The sequence below is a fragment of the Pleuronectes platessa genome, chromosome 23 (genome assembly GCF_947347685.1).
Source record: "Pleuronectes platessa chromosome 23, fPlePla1.1, whole genome shotgun sequence".
Taxonomy (NCBI): Eukaryota; Metazoa; Chordata; class Actinopteri; order Pleuronectiformes; family Pleuronectidae; genus Pleuronectes; species Pleuronectes platessa.
The window spans coordinates 16,048,204-16,069,420 of record NC_070648.1 but is presented as its reverse complement, the minus strand read 5'-3'; the positions used below and the strand labels follow the sequence as shown (position 1 = coordinate 16,069,420).

At 40.3% G+C, this 21,217-nt stretch overlaps 1 protein-coding gene across 4 annotated transcripts; it reads left to right on the top strand.

The window, feature by feature from the left end:
• The first annotated feature begins 4,575 nt into the window (after nucleotides 1-4,575).
• Nucleotides 4,576-21,023, top strand: alox12 (arachidonate 12-lipoxygenase). Of its 4 annotated transcripts, none has more exons than XM_053416378.1 (15): nucleotides 4,576-4,809; nucleotides 7,919-8,065; nucleotides 8,533-8,731; nucleotides 10,811-10,892; nucleotides 10,998-11,120; nucleotides 12,892-12,998; nucleotides 13,654-13,826; nucleotides 13,919-14,062; nucleotides 14,752-14,955; nucleotides 15,995-16,081; nucleotides 16,318-16,499; nucleotides 18,277-18,398; nucleotides 18,769-18,893; nucleotides 19,290-19,460; nucleotides 20,095-21,023. In XM_053416378.1, the coding sequence occupies exons 2-15, from the start codon at nucleotides 7,919-7,921 to the stop codon at nucleotides 20,272-20,274; spliced, it is 2,046 nt and encodes a 681-aa protein (XP_053272353.1). In that variant the 5' UTR covers nucleotides 4,576-4,809; the 3' UTR covers nucleotides 20,275-21,023. The 4 variants fall into 4 exon arrangements, with proteins under 4 accessions (XP_053272353.1, XP_053272354.1, XP_053272355.1 ...); XM_053416379.1 differs by having other exon boundaries at nucleotides 4,577-4,809; nucleotides 16,318-16,487; XM_053416380.1 differs by having other exon boundaries at nucleotides 4,578-4,809; nucleotides 18,769-18,869.
• The last annotated feature ends 194 nt before the right edge of the window (nucleotides 21,024-21,217 follow it).

Below are 21,217 nucleotides of genomic sequence, written 5' to 3'. Positions count from 1 at the left end.
CTGAGCTGACAGATATCTGAAAACATTTACAAAGAAAAACAACTGAAATTGGACAAGGGCCTCGGGAGAGAGGAGGGAGATGTCTGTGTAATTTGAGTGTCACCTGTTCAGTAGAACGATGTCCACATTTCTTACTACATACTAGCTGTACAGGTTCTTTTACCGTAGTATTCTTTCTGTAGAGATACAAAAACATCAAAATAGTCTACTGTGGTAAACCAAAATTAAGAAAGAAATTACACAAACTGCCCTAACAGACATCAGTCTAACTGCATCTTTAGTAAGACGCAGCAGAACAAGACGCAACCCTAACTTCATGTTTAACAGCGCTTTCTGGAGCTGTGTCACAACCATCTGCTCTTCGCTGAAACATTTTGCAGCTGTGAGGCAGCTTTTCCATTTCACATTTACCGTTTGAACACATTACACACATGGGGCCATATTCAGAAAAGGTTGCTCTTAATGATAAATGCAGGTAGTTTATCTAGTCTGGTTTTCTGCAACTTTTACTTGTTACTTTGCTGTTTTGGTTGTTTCTAAGATACAAGATACATTTATTGATCCCAAACACATCTTCATATACTCCTTTTCTTCCCTTCTCAGGCCCAGAGACCCCCTGTGTTGTGTCTACAACTGTATAATAGTCTAGCTTGGAGTACTTAGGTTGTCAATTAGATATCCCTGCTAGCATAGGTCTATAGCAAGGATCGGCAACCTTTACTATCAAAAGAGCCATTTTCCCCTTCTTCCCCAAATAAAATTTGTCTGGAGCCGCAAAACATTTGATAGCAAATCTAATAAAGTTCTATATAAAGTTATACTCTACTAAACTATAGTTTGTTTCATTTATGAAATTATAGAACGAATAAAGAAAACTGTTGACATTTTATTGCTATTTTTACCTGTTACAACAAAGGAAAACGCCAAACTCTTATGAAGAGAAGAAAACACACATGCAGGTGTAGGCCTACTTTGAAATAAATTAAACACAGAACTATGGAGGGCTATTTGAGTCCTCCCCATATTTGTGGGAAATGTATGAAATAAGAAGTACCCTATTTTGAACTAAATAAAAACATAGCTGCAGTCTAATAGCTTAGGAAGATACATTTTAGTTGACGAAATGTGAAAGCAAAAAGTGACAAAATGAAGCTCGGTGGAAACTAACTGCAGCTTCTGCTCTGATCAAGAAGCTGCGGCACTGATCTCTGAGCAGCCGTGACCAGAGAAACTCTGGTTTCACTCATTCCACTGATAAGAAGCAGCCGGTGAGTCAGTGACCGGCTGGTGCACGTGAACGAGCTCTGATCGTGCGGCGCACATCGTCGTGCAGACATCAACCTGCTGCGCACATCATCACCGCAGATCGGCGCAGATCATCCTGCGGTGCATATCATCATCACCCACATCATCATGCAGCGCACCTCATCCTGCAGCGCATCATCGTGTGGCGCACGTCATCCTGCGGCGCACCTCATCACTGCACATCATAATGCGGCGCACATCATCCTGCAGCGCATATCATCATCACCACACATCATCGTGCGGCACACATCATCTTGCAGCGCACGTCATCCTGCGGCGCACATATCCTGCAACGCACATCATCACCGCACATCATCCTGCGGCACACATCATCGGCGCACATCATCCTGCAGCACATATCACCGCACATCATCAGCGGCGCACTTCATCCTGCTGCGCATATCATCATCACCGCATATCATCGTGCGGCACATCATTGTGCGGCACATCATCGTGTGGCTCACATCATCCTGCGGCGCACATCATCCTGCGGCGCACATCATCAACGCACATCATCCTGCGGTGCACATCATCGTGCGGCACACATCATCCTGCAGCGCCCTTCATCCTATGGCGCACATCATCTTGCGGCGCACATCATCTTGCAGCGCACATCATCCTGCAGCGCCCTTCATCCTATGGCGCACATCATCTTGCGGCGCACATCATCTTGCAGCGCACATCATCCTGCGCCCACATCATCCTGCGGCGCACATCATCCTTCGGCGCACTTCATCCTGCGGCGCACCTCATCGAGCTGTCTGAGAGTTCACGTGTTTAATCGTAGTCGTTCCCAATTTCACTCTTTCAAGTGATTGTTTTCGAGGATGTTTGACTTCCACACCAGTGTCTAGAATCTGCCAGGAGATTTCTCTGTTCTACTCATGGCCTGAGCTCCCCCTGGCAATGGGCCCCATTCACTAACCTGTGCACAGAAATGTTATTACTTTGCGCAGAAAATAAGTGCAAATGCAAAATCGCAGCTGGATTCATGACACATGCGCGCCAGCTGATTTTGTTCTTACCCCTTTGCCTATGTTTGTGAATCAGAATCATTCTCAATTGACAGGCGTGTCCTGAACATTTATTTGAAGTTATAAGAGATGGGGCCCAAAAAAAACCCACCAGAATTTCACAACAGCAGAAATTGAAGCAGTTGCATCAGAGGAAGCCTGAGCTGCAATAACTGAGATGGTGATTGCTGTTTCCTGTACAGTGGTGAGCAGTAGAGGTGTGGACATTTCTCCATTCTTACATAAATCGTGACATGAACTCTGAATAATATAACACTGCTGCTCCAGAATCAGGACAGACACTCATTGCTCTGATGGTCCTGTGTCAGAGTCTCTGTCAGTCTGTGTCCTCCTTACTCCCCCTCTGGCCTGCTCTCACTTTACACTTAACAATAAAAAACAGCACTGATTACAGGTTATTAGGAACAGGACTGATTTTTACTTTGTGTTTGTTTGATTCACTCAAGAGTTTATGAGACATGTTTAAACCAACACGTAACATGACAGCACAACATCAATGGTTAATGATTAATACATGTGGTTTTCAGTTTGTGTGTGAAGAGGGACAGAGATGAGAAGACACTCTCTTGCAGACAGAAGTTCTAACTGCAGATTATGATGCAACTCAGTGTCTAAACTTCTTTTTTGCAGTTTATCCATATAAATAGGAATTCAGCACGTCCTCTCCCAGTTGTGCTGGTTTTTCTTCTCTTGTGTGGAGCTGAGTAGTGATGAACAAAGTACTAAGCTACCAGTGCCTCCAGTTTACAGCTAATTAGCCAAAAGACAAAAACATATATAGTTAACATGTGTCTTGCTAATGTACATGCCTAAGCTACTAGCCAATGTAATAAGTTATGGCATAAAGGCGTATGTACTGTACTTAAGGGGAGAAACTACAGGTGAATACAGTCAATTATATTATATTTTTATTAATATGTAGAACGATGTCCACATTTCTTACTACATACTAGCTGTACAGGTTCTCTGTTACCGTAGTATTCTTTCTGTAGAGATACAAAAACATCAACATAGTCTACTGTGGTAAACCAAAATTAAGAAAGAAATTACACAAACTGCCCTAACAGACATCAGTCTAACTGCATCTTTAGTAAGACCCAGCAGAACAAGACGCAACCCTAACTTCATGTTTAACAGCGCTTTCTGGAGCTGTGTCACAACCATCTGCTCTGTGAGGCAGCTTTTCCATTTCACATTTACCGTTTGAACACATTACACACATGGGGCCATATTCAGAAAAGGTTGCTCTTAATGATAAATGCAGGTAGTTTATCCAGTCTGGTTTTCTGCAACTTTTACTTGTTACTTTGCTGTTTTGGGGGGTTTTGGTTGTTTCTAAGATACAATATACATTTATTGATCCCAAACACATCTTCATATACTCCTTTTCTTCCCTTCTCAGGCCCAGAGACCCCCTGTGTTGTGTCTACAACTGTATAATAGTCTAGCTTGGAGTACTTAGGTTGTCAATTAGATATCCCTGCTAGCATAGGTCTATAGCAAGGATCAGCAACCTTTACTATCAAAAGAGCCATTTTCATTATTATTATTATTATTATAATAATATTTTTTATATATATTTAGCAATTAGTTAAAAGTGTGTGCTTTTACATTTTCAAGGACAGCCGGGCCTTGGTCTGAGGAAGTTCTAAATTAGTTTGTACTCTTTAGGAGGTGAGAACATATTGACGAATCCCAGATATGACAATATCTTCTTACCTAAATTGTTTGAAGAGTACAAACAAATTTAGAACTAGATATGTCATTGAATATGAATTATCTAGGCCATTGGTTTTTAAGCATGTTTGGCCTAGTTCTACTGAAAACTGATAATTACACCTCAATGTTAATATTTTCAATTTCAGCTTTACTTTTATTTTCATCCATCCTAAAACAAAGTATAAGGCTAAACAAAATTCACTTCATGACTTAAAACTATATCTGTGGTGAACAGTTGTTAAATTAATTAACAAAGTGAATGTTCAGTCCTGAGTTAAAACGGCGGAGGAAAGGCAAATAGCATTAAACTACAAAGTAGAACATTAACAGGAGAGAAAAAAAAAAAATCTTTTTTCAGATTCCACTTTGAAATTCATTCACTTATTGTATTTCTTTAAATAATATTTCTTTATTTGCACAGCTTCTGTTTATATGCTGCTCCCTATGGCTGTTATCTGACACTGGAGCCCATATTATTACCCAACTTCCCTTTCTGCAACTTGTGTGTGTATGCGTGTGCGTGTGTTTGTTCATGCTTGTGTGTAACCTACAAAAGGGACTGACCGAGTGGAACTGGGACACACCTAACACCAGGAAACAGTTAAATATACAGTAGAGACTTGTGAGAATTTTTAACACAGAGAAAGAAGATATAAAAGACAGTGTGAGGGGAAAAGCTTGGGAAGTATAAGAACGAAGCCAAAGGCAATCCAGAGAGAAAGGAGTGCCTAGTGATACACACTGGACTAAGGTGAGAGCTTTTCTATTGTTCGTTGTCTTCTGAAAAAACTATCCTCTATATCACTATAATTAGTTTTATTTTGAATAGATGTAATGCCTATTTGCTGCAATGCAATATTTACCCCAATTGTTGAAATAATGATTAATGTCAAAACAAGCTGCTTATGTGGGGACACGAAGGGTCTTGATGTGCTTAGGGAGTGGACCTATTTGATATATTTTATTCTTTCATCACACACTGTTCTTTTGCTGACAGTGCTCAGGTTTCCAAATGCACAAAGGGGGCATAATATATGCACATAGTTGGGAAGATGATGTGAAATGTGACATGGATCCTCATGGCCTTAAGTACATAGAAGCAAACCACTGTAGAGTTGACCATCTTCTAGAGGGGAGAGAGATTAAGAGAATTAGAAGCCAGTCACTATTCCACTCCCATGAGCAATAGTAGGCTCACTGGCCCTTATTACAAGTCCAAAGCATGCATACTAAAAAACTGCTCTTCACAGTCACCTGTCATAAAGGGTTGTCATGTATATACTTAGCACTCAACTAAGAGTAATAGCAAATATAAAATGCATTAGATGTTTTAGTAGCATCAAACATAATAATGACAACATAAGCAATATATCAAATAACAAATATGTATATAAAGTGTCTCTCACAACAAGTTTTACCTCAAAATACATTACATGGCATGAACTTGATCCTTATCTACATCATGATAAATTATGCAAATAAATGTTGCAGAATGTGGGAAGCCACTGAATTTGGCACACTAATGTGAGCAAAGATATAAACTCAGGCACATGTCTCATGATGCATGTCTTAGTCACATACTTCCCCAGGGCTGTCATATCAGTTGTTTCAGGCCAATGTGTCTGTTGTTTCATCAGCTTATTTGCATCATTTAAGTTTACATATTCAAAACCATAACCGGAATATGATGCTCATGTCAGTACATTACTGTCCTCACACAAAAAATGCCCTAAGACTAAAAGTCAGCAAAAGCAAAAAGACATACAATAAGTAACATACAGTACTTGGGGGAAGGAACATAAAGAAATGTACAGAAATATTATATGGAAACTACTCCAAAGAAGATGTCAGATGCAGTCATACAAATTCTTCAGGAGCGCCCCCTGCACTCCAAAAGACGTCAGTCTCCTGAACAGATACAATCTGCTCTGGCCCTTATTGAATAGGGCACTGGCATGATCAATCCAGTATATTGTTCAGGTCCTCCATCTGTCCTCTGTATTCCCTGTCGTCCTCGTCAGTGATTAGGCCCACAATCAATGAGTCATTAGAGAACTTCTGCAGGTGACAGGAGGCTGAGTGATAGGTATAGTCTGCAGTGTAGAGGGTGAAGAGGAACAGAGCCAGGGCCGTTCCCTGCGGAACCCCCATACCTCAGACACCCGTGTCCAACACACAATCCTGGGATCATCACATACTTGGGTCTGTTGGTCAGGTAGTCCAATATCCAGGATGTGAGGTGCAGATCCATTCCAGAGTGCTCTAGTTTTTCCCTCAGAAGTGCCGGTTGAATGGTGTTGAAAGCACTCTAGAAATCAAAGAACATGATCCTCAAGTGCTCCCAGGCTTCTCCAGATGAGAAAGAGCTCTGTGTTGTAGGTAGATGACTCTCCTGCACCCTGATGCCCGGCTGATAGGCGAACTGCAGCGGGTGCATGAATGGTCTCAACAGGGGGTGGAGGATGAGGCGCTCCAATGATCAAACCTGTTGAAGAACGTGTTCAGGTCATTTGCCCACTTCTGGTCCCCTGCAGCAGATAAACCCATATTTAAAAGAGAGTTGATAGCCATGGGTTAGTTTAAGGTAAGAGAATGCCAACTACTCTGGTTATGGACTGACCCTCAGGCCACTCGGTTCTCCACCACCTCAGACTACCCCGAAAATAAGCTCACAGCTCGCCAGTACCAGGAACCACAAGGCCAGAGGACCAGACAACTTTAACCCGAAGTTGTTCCAGGTATTCAAAGAGCAGCTGACATGGGTGTTCACACAACTCTTCAACCTCTAACTGAGGCTGGAAATGATGCCCAAGATCCTGAAGACATCCTGCAACATCCCTGTGCTCCCAGTGACTTCAGACCTGTGGCTTTAATGTTAAATGTTATGAAAACCTTTAAGAGGATCCTCCAATAGCACATCTGGCATACCAGACTGACATTGAGGTTCGATGCTGCCATCATCTACCTGCTTCAAAGAGCATACACGCACACCTAGAGAAGCCACATAGCACCTTGAGGACGTCCAGCCCAGAAGCTCTCTGTAATGCAGGTGAACCGGTACCTCATGAAATGGATCATAGACTACTTCACCGATCAGCTGCAAGACTGGTTGTCATACAGGTTTGTTTGCACACCTCAGGGAGCAGTCCTGTCCCCTTTTCTATTCACCCTTTACACCTCAGACTTCTACTACAACACAGGAACATGCCATTTACAAAAGTTCCCTGAGAACTTCTCCATTGCCAGCTGCATCACAGATAACAAGGAAAAGGAGAACAGAGACCTGGTCAAGAGTTTTGTAGGGTGGTGTGGCATCAGTAAAACCAAGGAGCCGGTGATGGACTTACCACGCAGAAGGAGATCCCCTAACCTTGTTGTGATTAATAAGGAGGGGGTGGAGATAGTGGACAGGTATAAGTGTATGTGGCCAGTGTCATCTTCTTTGCTGTGGTGTACTGGGGAAGTGGCATAGGGAGCTATGGCACAATCTAACTCAGCAAGCCGGTGAGGAAGGCAAGCTCTGTGGTGGGGATGGAGCAGGACAGTGCTGAGGCAGCCTTGTCTTATCTTATCTTATTTATCTTATCTTATGAGCATGCTACTATCAACATTTTTTTTTTATGATCAGGCCCTACGTCTTCCCTTAAGATCTCAAAGGATATAACAACAACCCATCTTTCCCCCCTGATGCATAAAGAGCCCTTCCTGTAATGCACTGTAGCTGTAAAATTATAACGTTGAAGTACTGTTATTTGCATAACTAGCTCACAATTTGCCTATTGAACCCATACTAACCATGGTGTGTGTGTGTGTGTGTGTGCGTGTGCGTGCGTGCGTGCGTGTGTGTGTGTGTGTGTCAGATGGAAGACTACACTGTAACAGTAGCGACTGGTACATCTGAGTATTCCGGTACTAACAACTACATCTTTCTGACCCTGGTGGGAGAGAAAGGGGAGAGTGAACGCACCCTGCTTGATAATCCTGGACTGGACTTCTGTCGAGGAGCAGTAAGTAGGGCCTCTTTAGGATTTAAGATGCTTGTGTAAGGATGGTGCCCGGCCTGCCTGTGTGTTTTCCGTACTCTAAGCGTCTTGATTTGACTATTAGCATGTACGTTAGAGCAAGAATCTTCTCTGTTGACAGATCCATGTTGTTATAAACTTCTCAATTCAAGTAAAGAAAAATGAAGCTGATCAAGTCTTTTTTTGTTTATTCAGCCATTACCAGACAATTGTGAAGAAAATATATCTTTATCAAACAGACACTGCACAGAACCCTCAAACTCCCAGGACTCTGGCAATACACAAGCAAAATGTTCTAATGTTCGGAGGGCACTGGGAAAGAATGTTTAAATGTTACAGTCAGTGAATCTTTTGATTTGAATGAAGTAGCATTTATCAATGGTTGATTATATAACTACTTCAAAACCTAACAACAATGATATCTTTCTCCTCTGTCTTTTTTCATCTGTCAGGCAGACAAGTACAAAGTGACTAGTCCTTCTCCTTTAGGCTCCCTGCTTCTGGTCAGACTGGAGAAACAGAGGTATTGGGTGGAAGACAACTGGTTCTGTCGCTATGTCACAGTGGAGCACTTAGGTGGGGACACAGTGGTTTTCCCCTGTTACCGCTGGCTTATAGGAAACGTCAACGTGGAGATAAGACAGGGAAAAGGTAGGGAAGATTTCCACCATTCAGAGTAAGCTCCTAATTGTCAGCTGTAAACATATTGTTGAGGAAACCTTTTAGCAAAGCAGCCAACCACTTACTCTGGTTATTAATAGGTGGACCGTTGTCCAGACATTGTGCAATACGGACCCAGACCCATAACTGATACATAATTGAGAATTGTCGAATTTTGAGATAACGTTTCTATTGAAACCGGCACAGTTGTGTAGCCTTCACACATTGCTTTACAGCCCATACTAACAGACCAATTGCATGCATTGTAAATCATCTCATGTGATGATAATTAATCAAATCTGTGGATTCCGATGAGCATTTCAACTGTGTGTATCTCACTTACCAAGTCAGGGAGAAACAAACGGTGGAGAAAGTAGTATAGCATCAGTTGTTGACTACACACAGATATTGTTAAACTTATATTTCGATATACTATATTGCACTGAATCATAACACTGACATGGTGTTTTGGATCTTTGCAAGAGGATTTTTTTTTCATTCTGGACCTCTGAATTTTAAATGAATATCACTAATAAGATATTTCTGTGATATTGATAATGATATCAAGGAAGTACTGAGGTAAATCACTGAAGCTTATTTTGTGCATTAGTCCGTATACTCCTGATATTAAAATCATATCAATTATGGAACTTTTCTGGAAGCTGGTAAAAAGAGAACTCAGGCAGCATCTGATGTCTTATGCCGAAGATTTTAATGTAGACTGGATTTATCAAGGAGACCAGAAGGTTGAACAATATACAAACGTCAACAGAGTAACATACGCAATTGTCACCCCCAAGTCTGAAGATGTGTCCTACAGTTACACAACTTAAGATATGTCCCTAACTTCCTCTGGTGGCCACTAATATCAGATGACATCAACTGGCTGTAGGCATTAATTATAGAACATACAAGGGATATTCTCCATCTGGTCCTACATTCTAAAATGGGACATGGTTCAGTTAAAAAGGCACACAGGTTTTGAATAATGATCTATTGTGCCGGCCACAGGTATTTCCTATTATGAGTATACAAGCCAGTAGCTAAGGTGCACAACTGAAGTTATGTCCTTAGGCCCAAAATGATTGTCCCTTCTCATTGTGCTTTACTTAAAAAATTGGGTTTGCACAGTACAAGCTGCAACTCTGGGGGTGTCTCACTGACAGCAGCAGAGAGAGGGTCCGTGAATAACGCTGTCAGTGGCTGCATGGCGTGAAATTCGTGGAAGCTGTCGTTTAACTGCTGCTGCAGTGTTTTGATATTAGCTCTGTACTTGTGAATTGTTTTGTCACATTCAGCGACACATGGATTCACATGCCAAATATGGACAAAATTATCAAAAGCCCTCTTTGAACAAGGCTAGTTTACGCTGAAATACGATCATGTGGGCGTTAAGTTCTGACACAATTTGTCCCCTCCTCTTCAGGTGATTAGGATGTGAGGTAATGTCCACAAGGAAGGCCGAATTGCAGAGAAAATCTGTACCCCCGAGTTTTCTGCAGTAAGCGCCTGTATCACATTGAATGCTGTTCTCCAAAAACTCTGGGATTCTGTGCGTCTCCAAACACTAATTCCCACCCCATCTAATTTCGGTGTGCATTTTGTGTGCTGGGCCAATCTCACACTTCATATGAACTGTCTATAGCTCTTGTGAATATGAGTACCTGGCTAACATCCGTCGAATCTGAACTCTCATCCAATGCTATGGAGAAGTACTTGCAGTCGTGCATGACTTGTTTTAGCTTCCCCTTCCACATGATTTAGATAGTCAAAAATTATTGGCATCACTTTGCGACGGGACAGAGAAACAGTTTTATAGTTTTTAGCCATGTTATCGTCTCCAGAAGCTTTAGCCATCTCCACTGTACATCGCTTCACCATTTCTTCATCTGACAAGGGCTTCTTTGCTGTAGAGAGCTCAAGTTTGCTTCAAACATTATTGTAACCACCAATTTATTGATATTTGGAAATTGACTCTGAAAAGAAAGATGATATGTTAATATCTAGTGTAAAGGCTAAGTTCCTCTAGGTCTGACCTGTTGGTAAAAGTGCATTTTCTTGTCTCCACAGCTAAGACACTCAGGGATGAGTCCATAGCTCAGCTGCTGGCACATAGGAGGACAGAACTGCAGGAGAGACAGAAGATTTACAGGTATTACAAAAAAAAACACGAGGACAGAGTTTCACTCTACAGAATTAATGTTTTCAAAGATTATTTTTATTAATAATTGTATAATGTTGAGTTTTCCTGTGTTAGATGGCAAACATGGGCTCCAGGGGTTCCCAGATGTATTGACGCTAAAACAGAGGCAGATTTACCGCAAGACAGCCGCTTTGAAAATGAAAAGAGAAGCGACTTTGAACATTCCTTGCAATATGCGTAGGTGGCACACAAACATGCAGACATACACACACACACATCCTCTCAGCTGTCCATCGTGTCTGATGATGACGTTTCCTTCGTGAATGGGGGTAGGTGGGGTGCGGTCAGCGCTGTTGTCATTGGTGTCACTTAATGTAGCATGGATTCTGTTTAGAGGATTACACATAAACTGCCTACTGATGCCATTGGGCATAACTTTCGGCCCTCCCCTGTTTACCTGCCAGGCCAATCTGTCTATTGCCAGTAGCGCAAGATGCACAGGATTTATGTTGCATCTTCTCAGAAGGTCTCTGATGTAGCACTTATAGCGTTTCTTTATGTCTCCATGCCAGTGACAGCCAGTGGTAAGAGGCATTATGTGTTTGGGTTGCCTGTCTGTCAATCCATCTGTTCATCCATGCCCTTTTCATGAATCAGGGTTGATACATAGCAAGGGTATTGCAAAGAAGAGAGGGTTAGGGTGAGGGAGAGAGAATAGGTTAACAGTCCTCACTCTCACCTAGTCGTACATGTGTGTCATTAGATGGCTGAAGGTAGTGGGAACTCTCTCCTTTCTTTGCTGCTTTTGGATACTGGCAGATACTGGCACTCACAAGGTCTTCTCAGATTGAGTTGTTGATGAGGAAACGTTTGGGGTTGATCCTGATGTTGTCAGGATCAACATTTTTTTTTTCTGTCCTCTGGGTGCTCATTGGCCAACACTGCTGTTGATGTTTGCTTCCCATAGGACACTGATGTTACTGTGCTTTTTCCGCCGACTGGTGGTAGTACTCAAGGGCTTTCATATACCTACTGTAAGTAATCCAGGTCTCTCTATCATCACCATTATAAAAGTTTCGGAAAGATGATCAATCATCAATCAATCAAATTATATTAGTATACCCCATATTTACAAATCACAATTTGTCTCATAGGGCTTGGCAAGATGCGACATCCTCTGTCCTTAACCCTCAACAAGAGTAAGGAAAAACCCTCTCCCAGGACGATCAGAAGTGTGATAGATGTAGTTATACATGAACTGAGAACATTAGCAAAAAAACTGTATACAACATTGATTAGAAATAACATAATGGAAAGTAAATTAATTGAGGAGTTATTGTCATTAATGGTAGTGTATATCAGTAGGCATATTATACATTAAACAGTCTTGATCAGCTGCCACCATGATCCACAGTCCATCGTCATGATCCAGACTCTAGTCTTATTGATAGGTATAACTGAGGGTCATTCTCTTAGCAGTTGATATTTACAGAGTGTTTCGTGATAATGTTTCCTAGTGGAAACATTTATAATCATTCGTGATGTATGGCAGGATGTTCTAGACTGGTGTAAAAAATCTTCCTTGACATCGTCTTGTGAGTCCAGAGTGGGAGCAAAGGTACGCACAACAGTGGCTGTCTGGATGCTAACCTCATGTGCTTAGGTTCACCAGCAGAAAAAGGGGTATCCTCCCTCTTCCTCCTTCTGTTGTCCTTCTTCTGCCAGCCTGGTCTCAGACAGGGCTGCAATGTCAATGGGTAACCTTCATAATTCCCTTGCTATGAAGGCAGTTCACCTATCAGGTCTTTCACAGTCATTGCTGTCCAGAAGAGTGCACACATTGCATGATCAAAATTTATTTTCTTCTGATTCTGAAGACATGGAGGAGAAACCACGTGATGTCGTAATCCAGCCAGATTTAATTTCTCACAATGTAACCTTATATTCAGATCTGTATCACAGCAATGTGATGAATGTCAGGTGCACATATACCTTTTCTTCTCATCAGTTTGCTGGAGTTGTCTCTGAAAAAGTTGGTCATCATGTTTGGAAAGTCCTGGAGTGACCTGGATGATTTCAAACATATCTTCTGGAAGCTGAGAAGCCCAATTGCTGGTTGGTATAGATGCACCCAAAAAACTCATTTCAAAACCTTAAAAATGCGAGGGCTGGGCTGTGTGACGCAGTGCACTACAATTATATTAAATTCTACAAATGAAATCCAAATTCAAAACATGTCATCTATGCCACATCCAAGCCAAATCTAAAGACAAGACAGGAAATAAGATGTATTAGGTTTAACTTAACTTAAGAAAAGGGTAGCCAAGCCATGTCACCACTAAATACAAAGCCTTTATGAGATAAGATAAGATACGATTTTTAAGAGAATAAGCCAAAATTTACCTTGAGTGAATAACAACATTTTGCCAAGGAAGATGACAACAGGATTGGTGGAGAAACATCTTTGCAATCAGGCACAAAGCTGGTATTCTGCCCTACTTCTAGATGAGCTCATATTCCAACACTCTCTATTACACAAAGGCAAAGAGGGTATCTGAAGCCACTCTCTGTAATATGAGTCTTAGCCATAGATGCTGTATGAAAGCCTCAGGAGTGTTAGTGCTAACAAAATAATTGTCCTTATTATTAATATAAGCTATTAAATCTGTGTATACTTGATGCAAAATGACACTACTTTATACACATTGATCTTGAAATGAAAGAAACATCCAGATTCGAATTTCACACCCAGTATATGTTTTTGTGTCAGAGTACTGTATGGAGCACTGGAAGGAGGACTGGTTCTTTGGATACCAGTGTTTGAATGGCTCCAACCCAAGGATGATCCAGAGGTGCAATAAACTGCCAGAGAACTTCCCTGTCACATCAGACATGGTGCAGCGCTCCATGGCGCCCAGAACCAACATGGAAAAAGAACTCAAGGTGGGGAAATGCATTTATAAAGTTATGATGTTAAGTTATGACTCAAATTCTCTCAATTATCTTTCACTGTGGCTTCCCTGTCTCATGTCCAGGAAGGAAACATCTACTTGTTAGACTATGCCATCCTTGATGGAATTCCCACAAACACAATCAAGGATAAACCTCAGTACATTGCTGCTCCGCTCTGTCTCCTGTACCAACACCCAGATAATGGGCTCATACCTATTGCTATACAGGTATATAACTCACTCTTATTATGCTCATAGACCATGAGTGAAATACTGAATTAACTCAATGTGTCACTGATGTGCATGCACACAATCATACATGCAGTTTCTATTCAGTAAAAGTTGATTTGCTTTATTGTTGTGACAGCAACTAATGTCTGCCAATTCTTATAATTCAGTTTTAATAAAAGGCTTAGAATATAAAAAAAGTTAAAGAAACCACACGATTGGTAAACGCATCCTGAAGATACTAAAATAGATAGAAAGATAGATAGCTCTAAAATTGATATTTGAATGAATTAGATCGATAATCTAAATTACAGCGGCAAGATGTATCAAAGTTCAAGGTCAAAATACAATAAAATACACAAGCTGCAATGTAAGTTCAAATACACACTCATAAGACAACAGAATAAGAGATTGAAGGTGCAAAGGAAGTCATGATAGTGGTCGTGTGATAACATATTGATGAAGTGATGATAATGTCTAAACCTGAAAAAATGGTAATTGAATGAATATTGAAAGAACAATAAAGAAAGGCTGTATGGCTGTTGCTACTTTTTTTAAATGATGCTTGGTCATGGTGGTGACTTATATATGAACTAAATATGGAATCAGAGATATTTTTTTTTTATGCTTAAGATCCCTTTCTTAGTGGTACATGTCAGCTTGTCAAAGTTGCCCTTACTCGTCTACAGTTGGAGCAGACTCCAGGCCTGAACACACCCATATTCCTTCCCAGAGACCCGCCTCTTGCTTGGCTGTTAGCTAAGATATGGGTGCGTCACGCTGAGTTCCAGGTGTTCCAGGTGCTGTCTCACCTGCTCAGGACTCACCTGGTGATAGAGGTGTTTTGTGTGGCCACTCTGAGACAGCTGCCTGCTGTACACCCTATATATAAGGTAAACTACCACACAAGTCATATTATCTAACACTGCAACCCTTTCAGTCAGACCATGTTGAGGTTCTGGGGATAGAGTTAAGCTTACAATCATGTTACCATAACAACAACCTGACCTTTATTTAACAGAATCTTATATTTGAAGGAGACATTAATTCCAATCTCTGATCTGCGGTTGAGACAAACTCAAACCCTGCTGCTGCGCTATAACAAAGTACTGCTATGGTAACTTTTACTTTTATCTGAAAATTGTTGCTATTGACTTTTTGTTATTATGATTATTATTATTATTAATTACGACCCACTTTGTCATTTTTAGATGTACCATTAATCAGACCTTAATGCAAAAAAGATTTCGAGTGACTCAACAGATATAATTCCTTCACTGGCAGGCTTTTTTTTTCGAAATATGAATGATTATTGTCCACCAATAGTGGAAAATGACATTCGGCTCACCAGTCCAACATAAAATCTGACAAACAGATGTAAGAACAATACATTAAAGTTCAGTTTCTGTGGGTTGAGGTGTAACAGTCAATGTATTGATTTACAAATGGGTAAAGTTAAAAGTGCAGTTTGGTCTTGAGCTTAAAAATGTTGGTGGTGTTGAGGGTAAAAAGTTGAAATATCTGAAGGAGGTCTGCAGGAGATTTACAGATAGTAGTTTAACAATGATACATTTGGTAAGTAGAGGAAATGGGAAACAATTAGAGAACTTATAACCGTATTGTAATTTGGCTTAGGAATTGTACATTACACTCCATTCACTGTTACCTGTTATAGTAAAGATTTTTCCATCCTCATTATATAAGCAATAGTTTGAGAATTGGGCTTTTATATGATTACAACTACTTTGCTTAAATATGCAATATGCCTACTCACATATAATTCCATTATTGGGAATTCCTCTATCACTACAATTGTAAGTATTTTTTACTATTGTTGAGGGTTAAAGGCAGATGATCTTGCGCTTTGTTAAGACCTATGAAACACATTTTTCATTCTGTAGCTAACAAACGTTTTCTTTCTTCCAACTGTAGCTCCTGGCCCCTCATCTGCGCTACACTCTCGAGATCAACACTAGGGGGCGCAGTCAGCTTATCTCTGCTGATGGCATCTTTAAACGGGTGTGGCACATTTATGATTTTTTTGTTATATCTTATTAGATGTTGCCTTGATGTACCTTTCAAGGGACTTTTATAGTCACCATGATGCCAGCCACATAACAGTCACATTAATAATCTTGGATTTCACGTGTACAGTAAACAAAGTGAAAATACACTCTCTCAAGCTGTGTTAAACGATCTTTTGATGACATCATTATGGTTGTCATCATTGGTGTGACGATCATGTTTTTGTGTAGGTTGTGTCCACAGGTGGTGATGGCGTGTTGATTCTGGCTCAGAGAGAGTTTAAGATGCTGACCTACCGCTCCCTACAGCCCTACAATGACTTCAGTGACAGAGGAGTGTCCCAGCTCCCAGACTATTTCTATAGAGAACACAGTCTGATGTTGTGGGAGGCCATACACAGGTGGACACACAGGTGTTTTGTAAAACTGTACTATAAAGCGCTTTGAGTGGTCATCAAGACTAGAAAATCGTCCCCTTTTACCTTCGAGTTCTGCCACGGACACACTGCCTGTTCAACGTTTTGTTGTTAATTGACTCATGAACAGTTCCAATGATTCCTTCAGAACTTCAGCTGTTACTCAAGGGTTCTTCTTTACCTCATCGACAATTCTGCATTGTGATTAGCCACATTATCCACACTACCAAATTGTCTCCATGTATAGACAACTATCTATATCAGTCCACTAACTGATGGATATCTTAAGTCTTACTGTGTAACCCTTTCCTGCTTTATGCAAGTCAACTACTCTTGATTGTAGAGCTTCTGATATCTTCTTTTTGCATGGCATGGTGCTAATCAGCTGAGGCTTCTAGTGAATAGCAAGCTCAAAATGTTTGAGTGGTTTTTATAAGTCAAAGTAACAACTACAAATTTGTGTTATTGATTGGACTCCATGTTTGCTAACATCTGACGCCAATAAGCTTTTACTGAAGACATTAGTCTAGGGGTTCACATACTTTTCCCAACCCACACTGTGAATATTTGAATGATGTACTCAGTATGGAGAAAACTATAATATAATTGGTGTGTTATTAGTTAAAACAGATTGTGTGTTGTTCATTTTTGTAACATGTACAATTATACATAAATGCTGGTTATTTCAAATGTTTACCTGCCATGGTATATTATAGAGCATGAATTCCAGTGTTCATATAGCACCGTAGCCATTTTATTGCAGAATTGTGAATAATGACACACTAAAGATTTAGCTATTTGATTGTATTTTCAAACATTTCTCCAGATTTAAGGAGATTGGGAAAAATAGCTCCAGACATCATTCGGCTATTTTAAAGGCAATAATCATAATGACCTCCAATATACAACCACACTGGAGTAAAACTTTGTGGCTGTGAATTGTCATTTATGATTAACAACAATAGCAGATATTAGTAGTAATAAGCTAGAATCTAGCCTATTTCTATTCATTTATCCATCTAGCCGCTAGATGAACAGATGAACAATCCTCAATCAGCATGCTAATATATTTCCCCCAGTAATATCATAGAAACTTACCTGACTAGTCCTGCACACTAAAGCAGGCCTAAATAGCCCTGCTGTAGTGTGCAGGATGCTGGGAATTATCTATGAATGTGATGGAGAAATGCACAGTGCACGGTTGAAATTCAACTTGCAGCGTGTGCTGCATTCCATGTATCTTTAGAATAGAGTTTTGAATGATGTTTTTATTGATCAGCCTTTAATTTAAGTAATTTCTCTTTAAAGTTCTATATTTGCATGATATTTCAAAAGTCGAAGAGTAATCATGTTAAATAATCATGATTACAATATTGACCAAAAATAATCGGGGTTATAATTTTTGTCATAATCGAGCATCTCTCTTTGGTGCTATAATTATGATGCATTTTGGCATGTAAATGTGGTCATGCTAGGTATTCACACTTGTTAAGTATTGTGCATATTGGACAATGTATAGTCAAATCAGTGGAAAGTCCTCTTTCACGGGTATGATGATGATGATCGAAAACGTACTATTAGCACAACTTTTCAAAACAAAAATGTGATCAATTGTAAAAACTAAACATCAACCTTCTAAGAGGATTTCATTAATGCATGGACGTGGCAAAGAGTTGTACATTATATAGGGGGAGTGCCCTTTGGGAATGGATTTTGTGATTTGAGGTCAGATATGAATCACAATGAGTAGTAATTAAATGTAACCGTATTTCAGTTTTGTCTCTGGTATGGTGAGCCTGTACTACCAGTCAGATCATGATGTGACGGAGGATACGGAGCTCCAAGCATGGATCGGAGACATAACACAGAAGGGGATGGCAGAGCTCCCCAGCTTTGGTGAATCATTCATATCTTGTTATTTAGCCTGGCACAGCACAGTCCTACTATTTTCCAAGTCTCTGTCCAAATTTTTTTACAAAACAGCAAAAATGACAAATTGCAGACACTTGGAACTTGCAAGGGCCCTTTTAGTCCCAGCATGTTTAGCTAAGCTCACCACGTTGTGAGCCAGTAGCAAGGCATTTGATGTAACTGCAATTGTACATGGTAGGAAAAATATCAGAGGAATTCATCTATATCTATATATATATAGATATTTAGATCAATTGCTTGCTTTGCCTGTTGCAACACCCTCTGTTCTTCATATATCTATATCTATATATATCTTAAAATGCTTTAAATGCTTTTGGTCATGGATTTGTTTCAGGTCTGCCAAATAAGCTCAGCACCAGAGAGGAACTGTCCAACCTGCTTGCAGTGGTCATCTTCACCAGTACAGTCCAGCATGCTGCTACTAACAACGGGCAGGTACTGGCACTCCCACACCTTATGGTAATGGTCTGTATTTGACCACTCAAAGCGCTTTACAGTATAGTTTATTGACATTAATCAATTCATACAATATGTTTATGGGCAGCACTTTATCTATGAGGGGCAATTCGGGGGTTTCAGTGTCTTGCCCAAGAATACTTCGGCATGCAGATGGGGAAAACTTCGATTGAACGGTCAACCTTCTGGTTGGAGGATGACCGCTCTCTCCCCCCAGGCCACAGCTGCCCACTATAAGTATTGTTGTGGTTTTTGTTAATGCACTGAAATGCTCAAAGCTGATGACTTACTGTTGATGGTCTAAAACTCAACAGTCTATTGCACTTACTTTGAAAAAAATGTGAATGAACTTTAATGTCTCATCATGAATGTTAAGCATGAGCCTGCCTTTTCTTTTAGTTTGACTGGTGTTCATGGGTCCCCAATACTCCCTGCACCATGAGACAACCCCCACCGACTGAAAAGAGTGCGGCTACCATGGAGATGATCATGGCATCCCTTCCTGATGTCAGCCAGTCCTGTTTGCAGATGGCTATCACATGGCATCTGGGGCGAGCACAACCAGATGCTGTGAGTCCAACTCTGTCTGGTTTGCATGGTGATGGACAGTACACTCTTTAATGAATTTCTAATTTGAATAAGCTGAATTGAGTCTATATGTTGAATCACCCAAATAAGAATCACTTTTCTTCCAGTAGTGTTAATCTAGACACAGTTGATTTCCTTTGTCCAGGCTTTTAGATCTCTCAGATTTCTTCCTCCACCACATTAGGGAGGAGGTGAATGGATCATTTGTGGGGCTCAATAATTTATATGTATGAACCTAACCCTAGCCTGTGGTTACATACTAACCATACTACTAGGTTTTAATTTAATTTAAAATAAATTTCTAAGGGATAATCCAATAACAAAGACCCTTTTGATGGGAACTGAGGGTCAAATTTTTCAGTCTCATTTTCACTGGCTTTGCATCTACCACGACTGGTGTGTCCAATAGCACCTATTTCTGAAAAGTATGTTCTTAGAATCGATAAATGATATTAACATGAATCAAATTTTCAAACAACATAACCTCTAATGTAAAAAACACATTTCAATTGTGCTGTAATTTGTCTGTAGAATTGTTGACTTAACCTGACAGTGATTGATTTCCACCCACATTAGTTTATCTTTCTACAGCAGTCCCCTTATTTCTTCTGCCTAGATTCCTTTGGGCCGATACACAGAGGAGCACTTCACTGAAGCACAAGCTGTGGAGCTGATCAGTGGGTTCAGAACAGAGTTGGAGAAGATCGAAGCTAACATCCTGAGTCAGAATGACGGACTGGAGCTGCAGTACCTTTTCCTCCTGCCTAGCCGCATCGAAAACAGCATCACTATATAGATTTACAGACTACTCTGTGCATAATCTGTTTTTATGTTGACATATTTTGTTTTATTCATCGACCTTTTAAAAAACGGTATTCAATAATGTGAAGAAAGTAATTAATTACAAACAAGCAGTGATGGTTGTGCCCCCGCAGTCTACGTACGTGGAGGTGTGCTGCGGCTGCGGTGTAGTTGTTCGAGGTTGGTTGACATGGCTTGGTACTGCAATATGCATTTGCACAGTGCATAAATGAGTTGAATGTTACAATCTGTTACGGCGTGCATCCTGTTGCTTGTAGGTGGTGTTATGATATATGTAGAATTTTGGCATATAATAGGGGTCACAACAGGTCTCCAAACATGTTAAATAAGTGTTGTGCAGATTGGACAAGTAGTCAAATTAGTGGAACTTCTTGTTTCATAGTCAAATTGCCACGGGCATACTGTTAAAGGAAAACTTGCATTTAGCACAACTTCGTCGAGTCAGTTTGTTTGCAATAAATAGTAGTTCATTAAAGTAGAAACTCTGCAAATATCAAAAAACTATAGGGCAAAAACCGTAGGTTGTAACTGCTCATTACAATCAACCAACCAACATCGCAACAAAAATGCTCATCTTGATATGTTCAACCCGGGACTCTTCTAAAACCTGCGAAGTTTAGTGCAGATTGGATAATTTACACTACGTTGCTATTGCCCTTACACAACTACAACAATTTTCACATAAATCTCCCAACAAATAAATGCATTTTCTCTCAATTTCAAGGTCAACGTTTCAATAGTTTTCTATCACTTTTCTTTTACAGGCAAGTTAAGCAAGGATATTGTAATTTCTCACTCTTTCTTAAACATGTCAAAGCCCTAATAGTTTGTAGTTTGGGACACTTTTATGATAGAATAGAACAGCATGCCTTTATTATCATCACACAGCAGAAATTTAGTGAAACTCCTCAGTGGCA

Bases quoted from the DNA above. Each gene is read 5' to 3' on its own strand.
- alox12 (XM_053416378.1), top strand. From the start codon at position 7,919: ATGGAAGACTACACTGTAACAGTAGCGACTGGTACATCTGAGTATTCC. The intron at 14,063-14,751 runs GTATATAACTCA...ACTCGTCTACAG, and splicing joins TCATACCTATTGCTATACAG to TTGGAGCAGACTCCAGGCCT. The intron at 19,461-20,094 runs GTGAGTCCAACT...TCTTCTGCCTAG, and splicing joins GGCGAGCACAACCAGATGCT to ATTCCTTTGGGCCGATACAC.